The 20,735-nt window shown below is 44.9% G+C and overlaps 1 protein-coding gene across 15 annotated transcripts in view; it reads left to right on the forward strand.

Moving 5' to 3' along the window:
* The window catches only part of LOC135220554 (zinc finger protein 385B-like), a 657,479-nt gene that overhangs the window by 522,746 nt on the left and 113,998 nt on the right, over positions 1-20,735 (forward strand). For all 15 annotated transcript variants that reach the window (XM_064257760.1, XM_064257761.1, XM_064257766.1 and 12 more), the window contains one exon: positions 8,117-8,206. In XM_064257760.1, the coding sequence (XP_064113830.1) occupies positions 8,117-8,206 (90 nt within the window). The remainder of the gene's footprint in view (positions 1-8,116; positions 8,207-20,735) is intronic.

Genomic DNA, 20,735 nt, shown 5'->3' on the forward strand with positions numbered 1-20,735 from the left:
TTCAATGTCTCCTGTGTCTCCAGTGGAAGAAGGGGGCCAAGGACTCCCCTCCTACAGTTTACGCATCTTTATTGAGTTTTTTGTTCCAAAGCTATCTACCCTATTTCTCTCCTGCAGCTCCATCTCCAACATCAGCATTCTAGCTGAGCAGTCTGCCTGCAGAGACTGCCAATTTGCCTAAGATGGTTCTTTCTATTTCAGCCAGGAAAGCTCTCAGAGAAGTAGAGAGCTATCTATTGGAAAAAAATAGATTCTGGAAAATATAACTTCAGTTATCCACCATCTCTGCTTTTAAAGAGAAGATATTCTTACTACGTGACAGAAGAGGTCTCTTCCTTGGGGGTTGCCCCCTCCCAAGAATTTTCTAGCCTCATAGACTTGGCCCACAGGTTGGCCTTTTTTGCAGCCAAGACCATGTTCTTATCAACTGAAGTTGGTCATATGCTCAAGAATCTCTTTACAGTCTTTGAAATTGTAAGCTTTCTAGACTGGACAATAGGCTCTCTTGTATGCAAGATCCAAGAATATCCTGACTTACCAGCTGACTTTCGTTGGATCTCCTTAACATACTTTCATGTGAGGATAAACTAGTTAGGGACAGTTCTAGAGAGCTAGCCTCCCTCTATGCCATGGGAGTCTTGAAGAAGAGGGAGTTATGGTGCTCGCACCATGAAAGGAGGGACAGTGGTGCAGAAATCTGCTCTTCTTTTCTCGCCGCTCTCACGAGAGGGTCTGTTTCCATTGGCAGTAGCAGATGGGATTGCTTGTGAACTACAGAAAAAGTCTACCCATGATTTGCTAACGAAGTCCTCCAGACGATGTAGGGACACTTCTACTTGGAGAGCCGGGGGGTACAGTGTACCTGGAGAACCCACCATTCTTAGTGGATGGGTCTTGACTTTATTTCAGTGTAGGTTTCAGTGTTTTCTGGTTGTGTTATTGAGGTGCTGCACCCAGGCAAGGGCAGGCACCTATTATACTTTGCTAGCCATAGGACCGTCCTCCTTGCTGCAAAGTTTCCCCTAAGTAGAAGGCGACCCTTGGCTCTAATGCCACACCACTACAAATTAAGATGAGTGGCAACCAGAGGCAGTAGCTATTTATGTGCATAGCTCTCTTAACTCATAGGAATGACAAGCATTGTTTTCAATGCTAGCAAATTTTCTATTTCAAATTAATTTCATGATTTAATGCTTTGGAGTAGAATATGCCCATGATCCCACCTCCATTCAGTGTGGAATCAGTCACATATACAAAAATTATATTTTATAATAAAATTAGATTTTGTATATACTTACCGAGTAATTATATGATCAGAGCCCACCCACCTCCATTTTATGGACATTATGCATAAAACAAAATGAAATGATTAGCTAAGTCGTTCCTAGTACAGTGGTACCTCGAGACATGAAAGGCTCAACTTACGAAAAACTCGAGATACGAAAGCAAATACGAAGATTTTTGCGGCTCTACATATGGAAATTGTTCATGATACGAAAAGTTGTTGCTGTAAAGTTCAAGTTTCGCCTGGACCACCGATAACAATGTTAAAACTCGCGCGCCGCCAACTAAGTAGACTTGCCACCATCCTCCCACTCTCCCATTGGTTCCTGATGCTAGTCATCGCCATAAGATCCTTCTCTCCTCTTGGTCAGCATCTCTCCCATGATCCCATGATGCATCTACTTAGTGGCGTGCTCTTTCGGCCGCTTCGCGGCATCATCAGTATCGTAAGCACGCAGAATTCGTTCGTTCTATACGATTTCATTTATTAACGTAAATTCGTTAGTGATTTCGTTGTAGTATACTTTATGGTGTTGTGTGAGAACTTTACTATATACGTATAGTACTACATAACATAATTACGTACAGCATATACGTAGTCATGGGTCCCAAGAAAGTTGAAGTTCACGGAAAGAAGAGGATCCTTTCTTTGGAGACGAAGATGGAGATAATTAAAAAGTATGAAGCTGGTATGTGATTGAGTGTGATCGCCAAGGAATACGGCCGAAATCCGTCGACAATGGGCACCATCCTTAAGCAGAAAGATGTCATCGAAGCACCTACACCTTCCAAGGGTGTGACTATTTTGTCCAGCAAGAGGAGCCACGTGCATGATGAAATGGAAAGGCTGCTGCTTGTCTGGATAAAAGACAAAGAAATCGCTGGCGATACGATAACGGAGACGGCAATCTGCCACAAGGCCAGCGCTATTTTCATCGATTTGATTGCCCAGGCTGAAGACAACGGAGGAGAAGGGACATAGACACCAACCCCCGAGTTCAAGGCTTCTCATGGGTGGTTTGAAGGATTCCGTAAACGGACTGGCATCCATTCGGTGGTGCGGCATTGGGAGGTGGCCAGCTTGGACACGAAAGCGGCCAAAGCCTTTATTAAGACCTTCGACGAGATGACTCTCAACGAAGGCTAAAGTTCTCAGCAAATCTTCAACTGTGATGAGACTGGCCTTTTTTGGAAAAAATGCCTCGTCGGACGTACATCACGCAGGAAGAGAAGAAGCTACCCGGTCATAAGCGTATGAAAGACAGGCTTACGCTCGCACTTTGTTCGAACGCCACGAACGCCAGTGGGGATTGCAAGGTGAAGCCCCTACTTGTGTATCATTTGGAGACTCCTTGAACCTTCAAGGCCCACAAAGTGCTTAAGGAGAAGCTTCCAGTGATGTGGAGGGCTAATGTGAAAGCCTGGGTAACGAGACTTTTGTTCACCGAGTGGGTAAATCTGTGAAGAAATTCTTGGAAGAGAAGCACCTCCCTCTGAAATGTCTGCTGGTGTTGGACAATGCCCCTGCTCACCCTCCTGGCCTCGAGGAAGATATCCTAGCGGAGTATTCTTTTATCAAGGTTCTTTATCTTCCGCCTAACACCAATCCTCTCCTCCAGCCCATGAACCAGCAAGTGATATCGAGTTTCAAGAAGCTGTATACGCAAGAGATGTTTCGACATCACCGATACCACAAACCTCACCTTGCGTGAATTTTGGAAGGAGCATTTCGATGTTGTGATATGCATCCGGCTCATTGACCAAGCTTGGCAGGAGGTTTCGAGGCGAACCTTGAATTTTTTGTGGAGGAAAAACTGGCCTGATGCCGTATCCGCCCGAGACTTCGAGGGATTCGACGTGGGCGAAGCTGGTGCTGCAGATTCAGGAACAGTTGATGATCCTGAAGCTGTTTTGCAACCAGATCTTGATGAGATCATTGCACTCGGCAAGTCCATGGGGCTGGTTGTTGACGAGGACGACATCAATGACCTTCTCGAGGAGCACCAAGAGGAGCTTACGACGGATGACCTGAAGGGGTTGGAGGCCATGCAACATAACGTCGTTCAAGAAGAGTTCTCTAGCAGCGGCAAGGAGGAGGACGACGACTCTATGACAACGGCAGAAATTAAGGATGCTCTAGCTGCTTTTCATAAGGTGCAATCATTCGTAGAAAAGAGACACCCCGAAAAGGCTTATTCAGGTCGTATGCTTGCACAGTTCGATGACGTTTGGCTGAGTCGTTTCAGGAACATTGTCAAAAGCAGGCAGAAGCAATCTTCCTAGGATAGTTATTTTTTAAAAGAGGCCTTTAGTAGGAGTAAGCAAACAGGAAGATCCAAGTGATACTACAAAAAAACAGAAAGTTGAAATTTTGTATTAAAAAAAAAAGTAAAGTATAAAAAAGTAAAAAAAAAATGTAAAAATAAAAAAAAGGAAAAAATAAATTAATTTTGAGTTTTTTGTAAAGTTAAGTGTTACAGTGTTGTGAATGTGTTTCGTAAGGTTAAGTGTACATATCTGCAGTTTGTCCTCCTCCTCCTGTCGCCACTTTCGGAGATAGCCTCACTCAAAAGGTAAGCTTCCACATTTTACTACATACGTTCATATGTACGTACAGTATTTCTTGTATACCATGTATGCTAATACACTTTATTTACAGGTACTATGTAGTACATATTAGCAGTACGTATTAAGTTAGGTATTGAATGGTCCAAATTGTTGTAGTATTTCATTGTTTATAGGTCAATTTAGCTTTATTATGAAATTTACTTGGGTGTTTTTGGAGGGCTTGGAACGGATTAGTCATTTTACATGTAAAATGCAGTTCAAGATATGAAAAACTCATGATACGAAGGCCGCCTCGGAACGGATTAATTTCGTATCTCGAGGTACAACTGTATTGCCGTAGGGGGACAGCACTGTAGACCTTACACTGCCATCGAGTAGAAACTCTTAGCTATATAATTACTGGGTCAGTATATACAAAATCTAATTTTATTTTAAAAATATCATTTTTGTTCGTAAGTTCAAGTTCATATATGCAAAGTTAATACATACAGTACTAGTATGTATATTTGTTCATACTAAAACCCAATACTAGTACTGTTACTGTATTTTATGGAGTATTTTATTAATACTATTTATGTTTTTCCATAACCAAAACCTTTCAAGTCATAAAAAAGGCTTTTAGCCTTTTCCTGACTCAGCATGAGGCTAAGCAGTGCAAACCTTTGTCTCTGGTGTTCCATCTAGATAATACCCAGAAGTTTTTCTATTTCTTTTACCAACCTTCCCCTTCTCCTACTTATAATTGTTGACTGCATTGGCACAGCACTTTGCATATGCTACATAATTTTGTCTTGGTTCTTTAAAATTATGCTAATGGTCAAGCGATTTGTTTTATAATGCCGCATACGTTTGTCGTGCCATGGCCGTCCGACCATACGGCCGCGGCATCTTTTATCTTTAATGGGCACTGATGGCTCGATCCCGAATAGTCAGTAGGATCTGAGAACATATCTATTTGCATTCCTATATACAAATATGAGAGGAATTTTATCATATTTCATTACTCTGACATCTAGAGTCCATGAAAAAGTTTCTAAAAGCATCGGCGTATGTATCAAGTTCATCAACGGCATTGCAGTCTCTCTTAGACTTTGTAGTTTCCACTGGCAACTCCGCGTCAGCCGCTAGCCCAGCAACCGTCGACGCTTTCGCTCGTTCGAACTCGTAAACGACTTCGTCCGCTTGCTTTGAGCTTACCAGCCACTGACTTCTTGACTTTCTTGCTGATTGGGATGTGACAGTCCTGGCCCAAAGATGAAGAAGAATTCACTCTTCTCCTCTTGTCCCGAGGATCAGTCACGAAATCCCGCATCCTCCAATGCTTGACTGGTACACACAGTGACATCATCGAACTTAGCGATGACACCAGCTAGAGGAAGAAGACAAATTACGCCTTTTTTTTTTGTCTTTCTTAGCAATTTTCACCTCTAGATCTTGTAATTTCTTTGTTACTGAGTGTACCAATGAGTCAGAAAGTGTATTTGGTTCCGGAGGCAGCGAAGTAGATCGAGAAGCAGTAGGCTTGTGATGTCATTGCAGCGTCATGGATCTATGGCCATCATAGCTCTACAACCGACATGGTTATCACAGCCTAGTCTACCACTGGACTACTGACAACCTAAACGGCAACCGTCTAAAGTTGACTGAGCTACAGTACTGCTTAAGCTTTCTTATTTCAAACATAACTGGAGCACACAATGGCACAGCCACTTATTCTATGAGAAAGTTCATATTTCTCCATATGTGTGTGCTCCCGAAATGAAAGTGTAATATAATGATGCCACCGAAGACGACAAGAGATTGGCAGCAGTAGGCTGTGACGTCATGACTACCACCATTTTGCAAGCGGGTTTGGCTATGACGTCATCACGCTTGATGGAAGCGTGAGGCTGTTGATGGTACTCTTGCAGCCAAGATCAAGAAACCCAACCTGCTGTGGCATTTCTACTTTACAAGGATGTGACAGTCCTGGCTCGAAGATGAAGAAGAAATTATTCTTCTCCTCTTGGCTCGAGGATCAGTCACGAAGTCCCTGATTCTAGCCTTCTCCAACTCTTCACAGTTACACTAGACTAAACTTCCATCATTCACTTGTTCGACAATTACAACTACTTCTTGTGCTTCATATAATAGGGATGTAACAATCCTGGCTCGAAGATGGAGAAGAAACTTCTCCTCTTGGCTCGAGGATCAGCTACGAAGTTGCTATTCTTCCAGGATTGGCAGGAGAACGCACTGGCGTCAAAGCCAGTCACCTTAGCTTGTTGGTGCCTAAGCGGAAGGATACAGAGGAAAGACTTGGGTCTTTTCCATTATGTGACTGTTATATCTCCTAACACTTGTAATTTCTCTCAAAAACAATGTGCATTAAAAATCTCCAAATCCAAAAGCATAGTTGTAAAGTACTCTTGTACCTCGGAGTGAAAAATGGAAGCATGTCTCCGTATAGGCCGCAGCTGTGGAGTGACATCATGGCGGTCGCCATGTTTATGACGTCACTGAGCATCTCGAATGCGACGCCAGCACCCTACCAGAAGTGCAAGGCTGTTGATGATATTCTCATAGGCATAGCAACCTGACATCAAATGCTGCCGTGTTGCACTATCTGCCTCTTTACAGATGGCGACGCATCCGACCACCATTCAGTGCATATCAGGATAAAAGGGACATCCATCACGTGGGACCCTGGATGGCAGCACGACGTTATACATCAAACCAACTGTCCTTCTTGGGTTGTTCTCCTGATAAGCCTAATGCCGACTGCACACCTGCATCATCCCTACCCATGTATCTGGAACGAAAACAAGATGGCGATGCACACCTCTCCCCGCAGGGAAAGAAGCACAATTAGTCATAATTACTTCCCAAAGGATATCCCAAAGCACATCCTGATACATCCAAGCTTTGGATTGACAGGCAATCCATATGATTATGTGATATTCCAAAGCACAGGTAACGAATTAACTGTACCTTAAGAGTTTCTGCACCTACAACTTACTACATGATGAGTTTCTCGACGTCTAAATCGTTGAAGAAAATATCAGGTCGTTTATCTTCTTCTTGTGATATCCAGGAAGTCTCGTAGCATGAGAAGGCTTCATGTTCACATGCCCGGGAATTCCAAACAACAAAAGCAAAACAACAGGGGGCAAACTAAACTGGCTTAAAAGGATGGAGGCAAAGCACGTCCCCTCTTAAAGGGGGTAAGAAAATAACTAACGGGGTCACGAGTTAAAGCGGGGTATGTGGGTGGCTCCACATGTCTCGTGACCAAGCACAGATGCCAATAGTTCCTTGCGTGCACAATTATTTTGAACTTTGCCGGTTTCCAGCTAGCGGTGAGTATTTATCCTAATGTTATGACCGAAGGTTTGTAAGTCATGAATAATACAAATTGTTTAAAAATTTGTCATTTTTCCACCACTTTCTAAGTTCTTTGTTGCAAGCAGTCCCCCAGTTATCGGTGATCAGTTTTATGGCGCTTGTTTAGTGCCAATTTTATTTTCAGTGCTGAAATGCGCCGATTTCCAGTTCTGCACTGATACATACTTAACAGAGGCACCATTACTACAATCATCAAGCCATCAGAACAGAACCCCTGCCAATAATCAGGGATTGCCCCTATAGCCATTTTAGCTTCCATTGAGATAGATTGTCGCTTTTTTAACACGACCACTTTCATCAGTGGCCTTGTGCTTGCCATTAGCCATGATATATTAATGTATGCAGTGTATATTTCATGATAAAAACGCACAAATAAATCTCTGCACGTGAGATGGAAGCTTAGCACTAGCATAGGTATTACCAAGAAACGGGTGAGTAGTGGCGCCAGCTATGGTACGTACTAGTAATCCAGCCTGGTTAGCAGCAGAAATTGTAACTCCAGTCAAGGACTTGCAGATCATAGGCTTGAATGCTCTGAACAAAAATTGAATTTATGAGCACAGGTGTTCCTATCTTTGAAAGTTCATAAGTAGAGGAATGTCTGTACTTAAAAATGTGTCTGGTATCAGATTAGTTGATGACCACTGTTATAGAGCTGTATTTAGGTTGGAATTTTTTGGTGTTTTTCAGTAAATATTGCATTTCAGTAAGGTATTGTTTAACTGGTAGAGGAGGAATGAAGACAGAGTTGGAAAACCTACTTTAATATTGCCTATGAATGTATTTAGATGTGTGTAATGTAATAGTTCCGTTTCTTTCTGTTATATAACTAATGGTTGTACCTTTATTCACTTTTTCAAAGATACATGTTTCTCCTCAGGTAACTGTGCGATGTGAAGTGTGCAATTTAGAATTTTCATCCCAAACAGTATTAAGTTCTCACACAGCTGGCTCAAAACATCAGCGTAAAGTAAGTATAGTGGTGCTCTTACAGTGTTTCCCCCCCCCGTATTCACAGGGATGCATACCAGATCTCCCACAAATAGCTAGAATCTGCAAATAGTTGAAGCCTAATGATAATGCTTAAAACTGCCTATTTTATAAAAGTAACTTACCAAGTAATTACTTAGCTAATGATTAGCCTCTCACGGCATCCTAAAATGATACAGAATTCATATTTCATTGAGAGAGAAAGAGAGAGAGAAACTTAGAACAATAGTAACTGTGAATAGCTTGAGAGAGCAGCTTAGGACAAGAGTAACTGTTGACTAGCTTAGGTTGAGAATAACAACATAATGAAATTTGTATTTAGTTATTTTTATGGTGATAAGAAATGAAACGTCGATAGTGATAAAATATTCTCTTGTGTACTGTTATGATATGTGATAATCATTGAGTCAACTATAAAAGTTGTTTTGTTCATGAAACTTACCTGTCAGATATATATATAGCTGTATTTTCTGAAGTCCGACAGAATTTCAAAAAAACTTCCGGCACACGCAGTGGTCTGCCAGGTGGTTAGTACCCATTCCCGCCGCTGGGAGGCGGGTATCAGGAACCATTCCCATTTTCTATTCATAATTTTTCTGTCGCCGGTGCTGGAAACACCTGTTTTCAGTACCTCCTCCTTAGGTCTTAGGATTTTGGAAACTTCATTGCCGCTAAGTATCCTGATTGGTCTTTTGATTTATTTACCTTGGATTTGTGGCTAGGCATACGCTATCTTAAATTGATTTGAATTTGATTCATTTTTGCATAAGATATCTGAATCTAGTTAGGCTAGTTTCAGAGGGTGTTGTCTGCAATGATGGGTTTGGCTACCGAAAGCTTCGGTAGATCCGCACTTGGTATGCACGAGAGATTTGTCATGTAAGGAGTATGAGACTTTGTCTAATTCCGTAAGGAAGAAGTATGATTCGTATGTACGCAATTAATCAGTAAACAAAAGTCAGGGTAGTGAACCTGCTAACCTTCCTGTAGACTTTATTTTGCCTAACCCTGTAGTATGGCCTACAGGCTATGAATATGTCTGCGAGAGGTGCTCGCTCTCCTTCGTTGTTGTGAAGAGTGCTACTTCTGTAATTGTTACTCCTAACCCTGTAGTGTTGCCTTCGGGCCCTAAAACAGTGTCTGGAGAGGGTATTGCCCTTTCTCTGATACTCTATCGATTTGTAACTTAGAATCGAAAGTGCTTGCTTTAGAGAGCAAAAGTGAAGTGGCTAAGTGCAGTGACAGTGCCCCTTGTGTAGTGGAGGGTGCGTCAGATCGGCCTAATTTCGCCTCTAGGCCGGGACCTCTGCTTGACTCACAGGAACACAGGGAGAGAGCATGTCGAAAGCTGAAGGAGGGTTACGAGGAACCCCCACCGATCTGATGTGCCTTCGGCAGACCTGAAGATACTCCCAGGCTGCCAAAGTGCGTGCACGTGGACGAATCCTGAAGGATTGCTTCTCGTCCTCCGAAGCGTCCTCCCCGCGCAGGGGTTGGAGCTTTCGGAAGGACTCGCGCCCTCTAAATAGAAGCTTTATAGAGGACGCTCTTCTCAACGTCTCTCTCTCTCTGGTCTCTCTCTCTCCTCTCTCGTCTCTCTCTCTCTCTCTCTCTCTCTCTCTCTCTCTCTCTCGTCATGCGTTTCAGTGAGAAGTAATAAGGTGAACGTCGCCTGAACATGTGTACGTCTTTCCACCGAGAAATACGAAAAAGAAGTCGTAGTAGCAGGACGCTTTTGAGCGCGGACGTCCGAGCTTTGTTACTGTGAGAATAAGAAGGCGTTCCCTCGCCCCTCGTATTCTTACACGATCAACCCTTCTCCTGAGACTGCTTCGTGCAGTCAGATTTTTCTCCGAGATGTATCTCGCTCTTCCCTGAAGGCAGTTTCTCTCGCTTGTTTTGACGCCTGTCAGGAGCGTGACGCTTTTCTGCACGCTTCTTTTGACGCTCGGATGGACGCCAGGCACGCGCGGGTGCACGCCAAGCGCGCACCAGTGGACGCCGAGCGCGCGCCAGTGGACGCCGAGCACGCGCCAGCGCACGCCAGGTGTGTCGCCTGGCTGAGCGTTTCTGTTGAACTCTTCAAGCTCTTGTTTACGATTTGGGCCTAAAGAATTTTTACCTCTACCTTCGGTGATACCTTCTACCTCACCTGCAAAGAATGTGAAGTAAGCAGTGCTTCGGAGGAAGCTTAAAGTGAACAGATAACTTCGTCTTCCAAACCCAGCAAGACCTCGGGTTTTGTAAATTCAAGAGGTCTCTGTCAATTAATATTGCTTTTTGCAAAGGTGGATGGAGTTAAGGAAAGCTCAAGGGAAGATCTCGTTTGCTCTACCGCAGTCAAGACTTTGCGATAAGGCAGTTACGGGTTATGTAAAAGCTCGACGTCCTGCACGTCATGACGCTCGACAACGTTCGGTAGGATTCTTGCAAAGGCACTCATCAAGAGGACGCTCTTCAGGAAAGCTCAAGACAGTACTTCCTTTGCCATACTGCCAATAAATTTAGGTTGCAAGCTTTTTAGTCCATCTGAAGGGCTTTTCAGATGATAGTTTTTGTTAGTTCCTAGTTCGTGACTACGCTGCCGAAGTTGAACGTCGGGGTCCTACCTGCCGTAAGCCCAGTCTCTTTTCAGGATTCTTGCCCCTTCCTCGATTGATACGGGAATCGGAAAAATAATATGCTCGACTTCCTGGATTACGTTTTGTTCAGTGACTTTCCCCATTGACAATATACTATCGTTTTGTCAAGTAAGTGGGTATCCCCTCATTGACAAAATGTCTCTTTGTCCCGTAAATGGGTTAGTTCTCATTGACAAACATCTCAATAACTTTATATTGCGTAAGCGGATAAGCTCTTATTGACAAGATTCGGAAGAGCTCTCATTCATCATTCGCAGACTCGTACAAGAAATAGACTTGTAGACTACGTCAATGAACGCTTATGTCCAATAACATAAGAAGCTTGAGCTGTCCGCTTCGATTCTCTAAGTTTTGTTCATGAAACTTGCCTGTCAGATATATATGTCGCTGTATTTCCGAATTCAGCTATAGATATGTCTGCCAGGTAAGTATGAACAAACTTTATTGTATCATAACAATATCATATTTTGCCTTGTGTTATTTTACTACTGGTTGGTTCAAGTCATATACGCTTGCTGTAGTTACCTCTTCGGATGGCAACCGAGATGTCTATTGTCTTTTATTTTGAGGACATTTTATCGTTACTCCCTGCAGCCTTCCAGGAGTTTCCGATTTTTCTTTTACCGTTGTATGATAGTGTTATGACGACACAAACGCACTTCTATATTTAGCGCCTTCTGCTTCGCTTAAATATACCAGCTTGAGAGTCTCTTTCTGCTCAAAAATAACGGACCTATTTCTTCGTAGAATAGAGTAGCTGGCAACCCAGGCATAACGGTAAGAGATGACGAATGTAAGCTGCTGCTGTCACTGTCCTCCTGTCCAACCGAGCCAGTACCAGCTTGTTCGCTGTCATGTGCGGTAGGTTACGTCTCTCTCTCCTGCGGGATTGACTGACTAACCGTATCTCTGTGCTGGCGGTTACGTCTCTCTCTCCTGCGGGATTGACTGACTAACTGCATCTCTGCCCTACAATCACGGACTTTAGCCTAAGATTGAGGGGATTTCTTACATGAATGAATAAACATTGCATTTGTTTTGCCTTACTATGTTCAACAAAGATATCTCTTACTCCTTTCGGTGCTTGTTACCGCACAGTATAGGACTACGAGTCTACCGCAACATTGCACTATTATATGCTCTCCTGCTTAGGCAAAGCGCAGCCTTATTAGGGAAGTAAGCATACTCGGTGAGGGAATGGATGATCCTGCTGGGGACCATTTCCTTCCTGAAGAAGTTTGTTTCCCTGAATAGACTGCAATTCAGACCTCTACAGTTTTTTCCTACAGGGAAACTGAAATTTTATTCAAGATCTAGGAATGATTCTGAACATCTCTCAGTGCGTCAAGTATCACCTGAGGTGATAGAGAGAAGGTGCCGGACATCTGGAGAGGGTTTCAGATGTCCTGGATCATAATCTGAAAGAAGTGGAAGCAATTCGGTCGTCCCTCCAGTCCTCAAAACGAGTTTTTGGAACCAGTGGTCCAAATCAACTCTGATATTCCACAGCTCTCTCATATCTTAAGAAGTATCTTCTCTCGGTCCCTGTTCGAGTTTACGAGAAAGAGCCTATTATAACAACAGGCGTAGAATGTAACGATCCTCTAGAGGTTCGTTACAGGATTGCTAAAGTCCGTACGAATCGTCTCGATTGACGGCAGCAACTACTGACTTCCGAGTGGAATCTATCTTTAGAAGTATGTTGAGAGTTGTGGAGACTTTAGGGACGTCCTTTCATTCATCTCTTCGCTATGTTGAGGACGAAGAGGCTTCTTCTTCTCTGCTCCCTTATTCTCGATCCGGGAGCGGTACCATTAAACGCCATCCTATGATATTGAACGGGGATGGATGTTTAGTCTTTTCCCCTTTTTTCAAACGCTTAGGAAGTGTAATAAGATGATTTATGACGTCACAGGGAGCGACAATGACGCTGATCGCCCCAAGTAATTACAGAATTGGGGCCCACTCTGCTCCCTGCCAGTAGACCAGGGGCATAAACAAACTGAGCTTTCTGCTTACAGTCGTTTTATTCTCTGCAAGTGGGCTGAACTGGTCACCTACACAGTGGGCTGAAGCGTTACCCGCGAAATTTTAAATTCAAGCTGCCGTAAAAGGGGAGCTTTGGATGTGTAATTACTTGTAAGTATATATGAAACTTAATTTTATCATGAAAATAACATATTACAGCTCACACAATATCATAACAAATAACTGAAATCAATAACAAATTCAGAGTATGTATATTTGTTGTGAAAGATTTACTGAGATGGAGAGATGCAGTAACATTTTATGAGGTATACATGTTCTTTCAAATATTTCTTTGTACTGTTCTTTGCAGAATTACAATTATAGCTGACATACAGTTGTAAAAGATGAGAACTAAAACCAAGAGTAATCAGAGTGTATATTTATGAGCAAATAAATAAAATGACATGGGATAGAGAGGGGCAGTATATTCCCCCATCAAGTCTCAAGGCACATTGTTCCCTCCCTCTGTTCTGTGCTGAGCTAGTAAAGTTTCCTCAAGTCAGTTACATACCATTGAAGTGATATGAACATCTTTCCTACTAAATTCATCCAATCATATGGCATGTAATATTAATACTCATATGAGTTAGCCCATCCATTGCTCAAAACCTGATGTAGATCCTCATATGATCATGCTTGTCCATTAAGAGTTAAATCGCTGAGTATTACCTAAATCTCTCTCTTTCAGGTTTCAGTTTTAGCTCGATGTATCAATGATTACTAGAGAATAATATAAATTTGGTACATATTCAATTGGAAATTATCTTAAATTTTATTGGTAACTTCCTGAGTTTGGGAAAACTAATTTTTTCTTACACAATATACAAACCCTTGGTCCTTTACAATAGGAATTACTGGTCCAGTAGTCAGGAGTCCCTCCCAACTGGATGTAAACATTCCAATTTGCTTTTAGCTGTCATCAAGGGAAGACTGTTTTCTTCACTCTCTGCCCGATTGTTTGCTATCTTCTTTCTATCTTGGTGGGATTTTTTATGTTGTTTGTGTAATATGTTTGTGAACATCTGAGTAGAATTGTGTTTATTGTGTGTTTGAATGATTGTTGCAAATGCAGACCACGAATCAATTGCAAAAGCCTGCCCCTAGCCAACATTGCCCCAGTCAGGGTAGAATGCAGTAGATTCCTCTCTTCTATTGATGTTGATCTTCACGGCCTCTGCTCCTCCTGTCAAGGGCGTAAGTGTGATATTAATAACTGTTTGACTGAGTGTAGTGACTGGTCTGTGGCGCAGTGTGGGATGTTTGCATGGCTGAGGCTGGGGGAGTAACACGCCCCCTACCATGCCCTTGGTACCTATCCCTCGTCTTCCTATCTCTCCCAGCAATTGTCCAAAGCTCGCTGTTTTTCCTTTGGCGGAAGCCTCTGCTTCGTCTTCCTCTTCTGACTCAATGGGGTGCTAGCAAGTGACCAGGGCAACACTCTTCGGGGTCTCCTTTCATTCCGAAGGTCATCCTCCAGTGTGAGGGGGGGTACACCCCTCCCATTAACCCTACATTGTCTTCCGCAGGTGAGGTGTCAGGCTTGGGTCAAGCATGAGCTCCGCTGGGCCTTGTGGGATCACCTTCTGTTAATGCGTTACTGGCACATTTGAACAGTGCCAGTGCGGCAATAACTCATGCTGCAGTCACGTCCACAACATGTACAGTGACCCAGCACAGCTTTCCTATCGGTTCCCACTTGGTTTATACACACCACCCAAGCAACGTGACTGACTGTGTTGTTGGGCATGTGTGCCCATCTGCCAGCTTGCCATCTACCAGTGTTCTTGACTTCAGTGCCATCTCCTCCTGGATTTGGAGTGGCACCTCTACCTGTTCCTGTTGGTAGCAGAGGTGATCCCACCTGCTGTTCCTGTTGGTGTTCCTTGGCCTGCTCCTGAACCTGCCAAGTCGCTTGGTGCCCCTTTGGGAGACCTGACAGCTCTCCTGCAGAAGTTGGTGAAGAAGAGGAAGGTCACTTCTCTGCCCCCTAAGAAGTATCATCACGAGGCTTCTATTGGTCTGCATACTCTCCCCGAAGAAGCAGTTGGCTCTCTCGACAGCTCACCATTCCTTCAGGAGTGGAAACCGTGGCACTGTTCCCAGGGTCTAGTGTCATGGGAGCCCCAGGAGTTCAGACTTAGGTGCCTTCTCTTATCTCTAGTTCTAAGGACTCTGATCCTGGAACTGGAACTGGTCGGCGATGGAGAGACCTCTCACCATTTCAACAGTGTCGCAAGACGAGAAAAGTGATCGAGCTGCACTGGTGACTCGACCCTACCTGTGAAGCCAAGCCTGGCTCTTCATCAGGTGCTAGGGAAGATGTCACTGTCTCAGGACAGGGCATCAAGAGTTGCTATGAGGATGTCCCCTGTGCAGTCCTCTTCGCACAAAGTTTCGGCCTCGAAGAGGACTGGGATGCATCATAAGGATGGTGCACATTCTCGCCAACCTGTTGACTGCGTGGCCTCAACTGACTCACATGAGTGACCAAGTACAACAAGGCAGAGCGTGCCTTCATCATCACGGGTTGATGATCGCACAAGGCTCATTCTATTTGCCAGCATGGCTGGCAAGTTGAACAAAAGCATCCAATCCTCCTCTCCCTCTACTTCCTTGGGATACACTGGGAGGGGCAAGGTGGATAGGAGGAATCCAGTTGAGTACTCTCTGCAGGAGTCAATGATGGGGAGCTTATGTTCCTGGAGAGGCTTAGAACCCCACCAGACGTACACCCATGTTGTTCAGGATGGATCAAGGGGGTCTGGCAAGGTTCTCCCTCCAGGGAGAGTAGGTCAGAAAGACCATTTTCTTGAAGGGTTTGAGGGTCCTTTGCCTAGAGATTCAGACTCCCCCGAGATACAGAGGACCTTCGGTGAGATTGGAGCGCTGATTCATCAACACAACAATTTTGGGGAAGCAACCATGGCCTCTTCTTCGGGAAACTGCCCCTCTTGGCTTGAATCTTTTCGGGGTCCTAAGAAGGAACCCAAGGTTTCAACAGGGCTGCTGTGGTTTGCACTTGCTGACAGAGTATTAGGCCAAGTGAACACTGTTGTCTCAGGACAGGAGAATTCCCTTTGGTCTAATTAGTCAGACAAGATGCTTCTCCCTCCTCTACCTTGTCAAAGGCATTTCTTCAGAGAGGTCTCTTCTGACTTAAGCAGGTTGACCTGGACCTAGTTCGTCTTGGTCCTGGTCTGTCATTGCAGCATCTTCATGCAGAAAGTGTATCCCCTCTCAGCAAGCAGCAGCAACCCTGAAGGATACCGCCATGGCAGCTCTCCAGGTAGTCTCCTGGCTAGATCTGTGGTCCTTCATAGTGTCATAAGGCTGCTGCCTCTTCTGGGGCTATCGTTCCAGGAGAAGACACCCTCTGGAAGACTGTGCCATTCTGGAGGCAGGGCTATTTCCTACCTGGCCCACCAGACAGCAAACCCTGTGGGTGAACCTGGTGCTTAAAAGAAGGAATACTGTTCTCTCTCATGTAGCCCGGTCTCTCGGTCCCGTTTGCAATGGACCTTTGACCTTTGGTGGGTTCTACCTCGTTCTTCAACAGAGAACAGGTAGATGCTGCGATGGACTAGTATCAGGATGATAATAAAGACCGCCTTGTTCACCAGGCAGTGGTGAAGACCTCTGGATCTTCACACTTCACTGCAGCTAGACCTTCGAGTCTAGCTAGGTCTTCCTCTGCCGCTATGAAGTCTTCCTCTTCTAAGAGCGTCCCTGGAATGACCCAGCCTTCTTCTCTCCTGTTGAAGGGAGCACAGTCGCGTCCGGTGCCAGTGGGAAAGAAGGGGAAATGCTTGGGGTGATGTTCCCCTCCAGCTGCTGTCATTTGGGGAAGGGGGGGGGATGTTTGCTATTGAGCTATTGAGCAACATTGCAGCAATATGGAGTGGAGACTTGGGTAGTAGATGTCCTTCGGGAGGGATGTCTGCTCCCCTTTGAGTCTCTGCCACCTATCATCAACCACCCAGTCCATCTGCAATTGTACCTTGAAGGTTCTGAGAAGTACCAAACACTGTTACAAGAAGTGCAGATTCTGAGCAAGGTCAGTGTGAAAGTTGTGTCGGGCTGGTCTCAAGGGTTTTACAGCTAAGTCTCTCTCTTAAAGAAGACTTTGGGGGAGGGGGGGCACTGGAGACCAGTCATAGACCTCTCTTCCCTGAACTGATTTGTTTGCCAGACTGTTCAAGATGGAGACAGCACATATTGTGCTCGCCTCCATCAGGGAGAACGACTTCATGCTTTTGGTGGACTTTAAGGATGCGAATTTGCAGATACCCATCCATCAAATGTCCTGCAAGTACCTTTTCTTCATCCTTGGGGAGACAGTGTACCAGGTCAGGGCACTCTGTTTCAGGCTCTTGACCACTCCCCAATTGTTCATGAGTGTTTTCACCCTTTTCACATTTGCACAGGATACATCTTTTGAGGTATCTTGACGATTGGCTGGTCCTGGCAAGCTCCCACTTGCAGTTGCCACAGAACAGGGATTGGCTCATCAAGTTTTGCCACGATTTAGGGATCATGATAAATCTCGAGAAGCCTGATCTCGAGCCCAAGCAGGGGACGAAGTATTTGGGCATGCTGATACACTCGGGAGCGGCAAGAGTCTTCCCCTCAGACTCTCACATCAGCAGGTTCAGAGAGGCAGCGCAACTGTTCCTGTCTCAACAGGAGCAGTCGGCTCGGTAATGGCAAGTCGTGGTAGGTCACCTGTCATCTCTGGAGAAGCTGGTCCCTCATGGGCGGCTTCACCTTCAGTCCCAACAGCAAAGACTGAGGGAGTTTTGGTCACAGTCCCACGACTGTCAATCTGCTCTCATCCTCCTCTCGCGGGAGGTGAAAGAGGATTTGGACTGGTGGTTTGACGATAAGAACCTCGTAATTGGAAATCCTCACACTCCCCCTCCAGACATGCTTCTTTTCTCAGATGCATCGACCGAGGGATGGGGCGCGCACTTGGAGGAGTTGCTGACTGCAGGAGTGTGGAACCATCACGACAAGCACTTTCACATCAATATCCTGGAACTCAAGGCAGCCTTCCTGGCTCTCGAAGAGTTTCAGGATTGAGTGATGGGACACTGTAGTGCTGACGAGCAACATTACCACAGTAGTGGCATACATCAACAAGAAAGGGGGTCTCGCCTCACCACTCATTGGAACTGTCAACCAGGTATATTCCAGGCAAAAAGAATATGGGAGCAGACAACCTCAACCGCCAGAATCAGGTGATAAGAACCGAGTGGTCCCAACACGATGAAGTGGCAGAAAGGTTGTTCAGCCTTAGGGGGCAACCAGTCCTAGGCTTATTTGCCACCTGGTGCAACAGGAAGTTGGAGACTTTCTGTTCCATCATACCAGACCCATGAGCTGGTGCAGAGGACCCGTTCCAACACCTGTGGGACAACCTCAAGGGTTACGCCTTTCCCCAGTTTTGGATGATTCACATGGTGATCAACAGTGTTGACTATCTCGAATCTCCGGATGATTTTGGTGAGGCCATTTGGTATCCTGACCTGGCTCCTCTGTCCAAGGCACTGAGAGAGATTCCTCCTAGGCATGACCTTCTGTGTCAACCGCACGTAAAACAGTACCGTCAGGCAGTGCCTTCCTGTGTCTTCACGGCTGGAGGTTATTCACTATCTCTTGTGAGCGAGAGGCTTTTCTCACTGAGCAGCAACAGAGATGGGAGTATACCTCAGACAGTCCTCTACAGCGGTATACCAGGGAAAGTGGGCCATCTTCTGTGGTTAGTGTCGTAGACGAGGTATATCTCTGGTCGGAGCCACTCTTCAGCAGGTCACTGGCTTTCTTGTCTACCTTTGCCAAGAGTAGCTCCTCTCTGTCTCAGGTGCAAAAGGCTATAGGGCTACACTATGCCAGTCTTGAAGCTAAAGGGTATTGATATCTCTTCCTCTTTTGGGGTATCATTACTCCTGAGGATCTTGGAAAGGTCTTGCCCACCCAGGGATCTCAGGCCTCCTGCATGGAATGTGACTTCTTTTCCAGAGCCTGACTCATCAGACACGGATCTGACCCTCAAGACCTAGCATCGGGAAAAAGAGTTAGCAAACTTCATGGTCTCTCCTTCGATGTAAAACACTCAGGAGAAATCGTATCTCTAGGGCTCAATTTTGTCCCGAATTTTTTTCGTGAAGACTAAGAATCCATCGGTCCCTGATGCTAGATTCAAATCTTTCACCATCCCCTCTCTGAGTGACTTAGTTGGTGATGATCCAGACGAGATGCTACTTTGACTCATTAGAGTGCTCAGGCACTATCTGAAGAGGACCCAACATCTCCGGCCTGAGTGTCGACGACGACTCTTTGTTAGTTACAGAGATTCCAAGAAAGAAGTGTCCAAGAACACTTGTTTCTTTCTGGCTTCATGAGATGATCAGGAAGGCATACTCTGCTGATGGCGAAGACAACACCAGTACACTTCGGCCCAGAGCTCATGAGGTCAGGGCCATTGCCCTGTCCCTTGCATTCTGTAAGAACCTGTTGATTCAACAGGTTTTGAAGGGAGGGGTCTGGGCATGCCAGACCACTTTCACCTTTCATTACCTTCAGGATGTTGCCCACAGGTCCTTATGAGCATTGCATCTGTTGCCAACGCTTGCAGTTCGGGGCTGGCGAGAAGTAAAGTGGGAGGTGTTGGTTCTTTGATGTTACAAATTGGTCTAGTATCGGTCTGCCCCATAGTCTTCCCTTGTATTCACGGGGAATGCATACCAGAGACGACGACAGCGACGACGACACGCCCCCCCAACCCCCCCCCCTGCCCGGTGAATAATTGGAACCCTATGAAAATGCCTAAAAAAAAAAAAAAAAAAAAATTATAAAAGTAAACCAGAAATTTGTAGATATTTCTCAGAAAAAAATTCTGTGAATAGGTAAATTTTCCACAAATATTGGGGGGATATGTTCCAGAGAGAAATCCGTGAATGCGTGTGTTCATGAATACAGAGAACGCGAATACGGGTGGCCCACTGTACACATTTTCTTTGGGACTGGTGATGCCTGCTCAACAAGATGTGTAGCTTACCCAGCTGCTCTAACTGAACAAAGTTGCATCGTACCTCGTTGTTTCTTTATGAATGAGTATGTCTGTGGAATGACTGGCTCTCCTTCATCTCTTTCATAATACTCTTTCCCTTTAGGCAGAATATACGAACCGTTACATGCTGGACTGGGCAGTCAATGCAGGTAAGACACTCCTTAGAGTAACCTATCCATTTTCTTAGACTAGTTAATAGAAGCAAATAGCCTCCCCTCCCCTTTACAAGACAAACTCGTTGCTTGTATTTGCTTTATTGTCTCCATTGTCTCCGACATTATGGTTCTTTGCTTTCTCATAAGGTGTATTCAACTATCTGAGATTTTCTTCCTGGTCGTAAGAGCGAGGAAGGAAATCCAGCCCCTGGCATCTGATCAGTGTTAGGAACTGCAAGATCAGAGTCAGTCTTCTGGGTTACTCATAAGGGAGTTACGAGTAACCCAGAAAACTGACTCTGGTCTCGCAGTTCCTAACTCTGATCAGATGCCAGGGGTTGGATTTCCCTCCTGGCTTATACGACCAGGAAGAAAATCTCAGGTAGTCTGAATCCCAGTTGGTTCAGAGAGGCTCACTCAGATTCCTTCCACTAATCAGTTAGTCTTCCTAATGTAAAGGATTGAGGGTTTGTATATTGTGTAGGAACAAATCACAGTTTTTGAAAGTAAATTGTATTTTTCCCAACTAAACAAACCTGAGGTCCTTTACACACTTAACTCCCCACCTCATGCCACCCCAATCTGGTATATGGGACAAAAGCATTTTGGAAAGTT

This window comes from Macrobrachium nipponense, chromosome 2 (assembly GCF_015104395.2).
Source record: "Macrobrachium nipponense isolate FS-2020 chromosome 2, ASM1510439v2, whole genome shotgun sequence".
In the NCBI taxonomy this organism is placed as follows: domain Eukaryota; kingdom Metazoa; phylum Arthropoda; class Malacostraca; order Decapoda; family Palaemonidae; genus Macrobrachium; species Macrobrachium nipponense.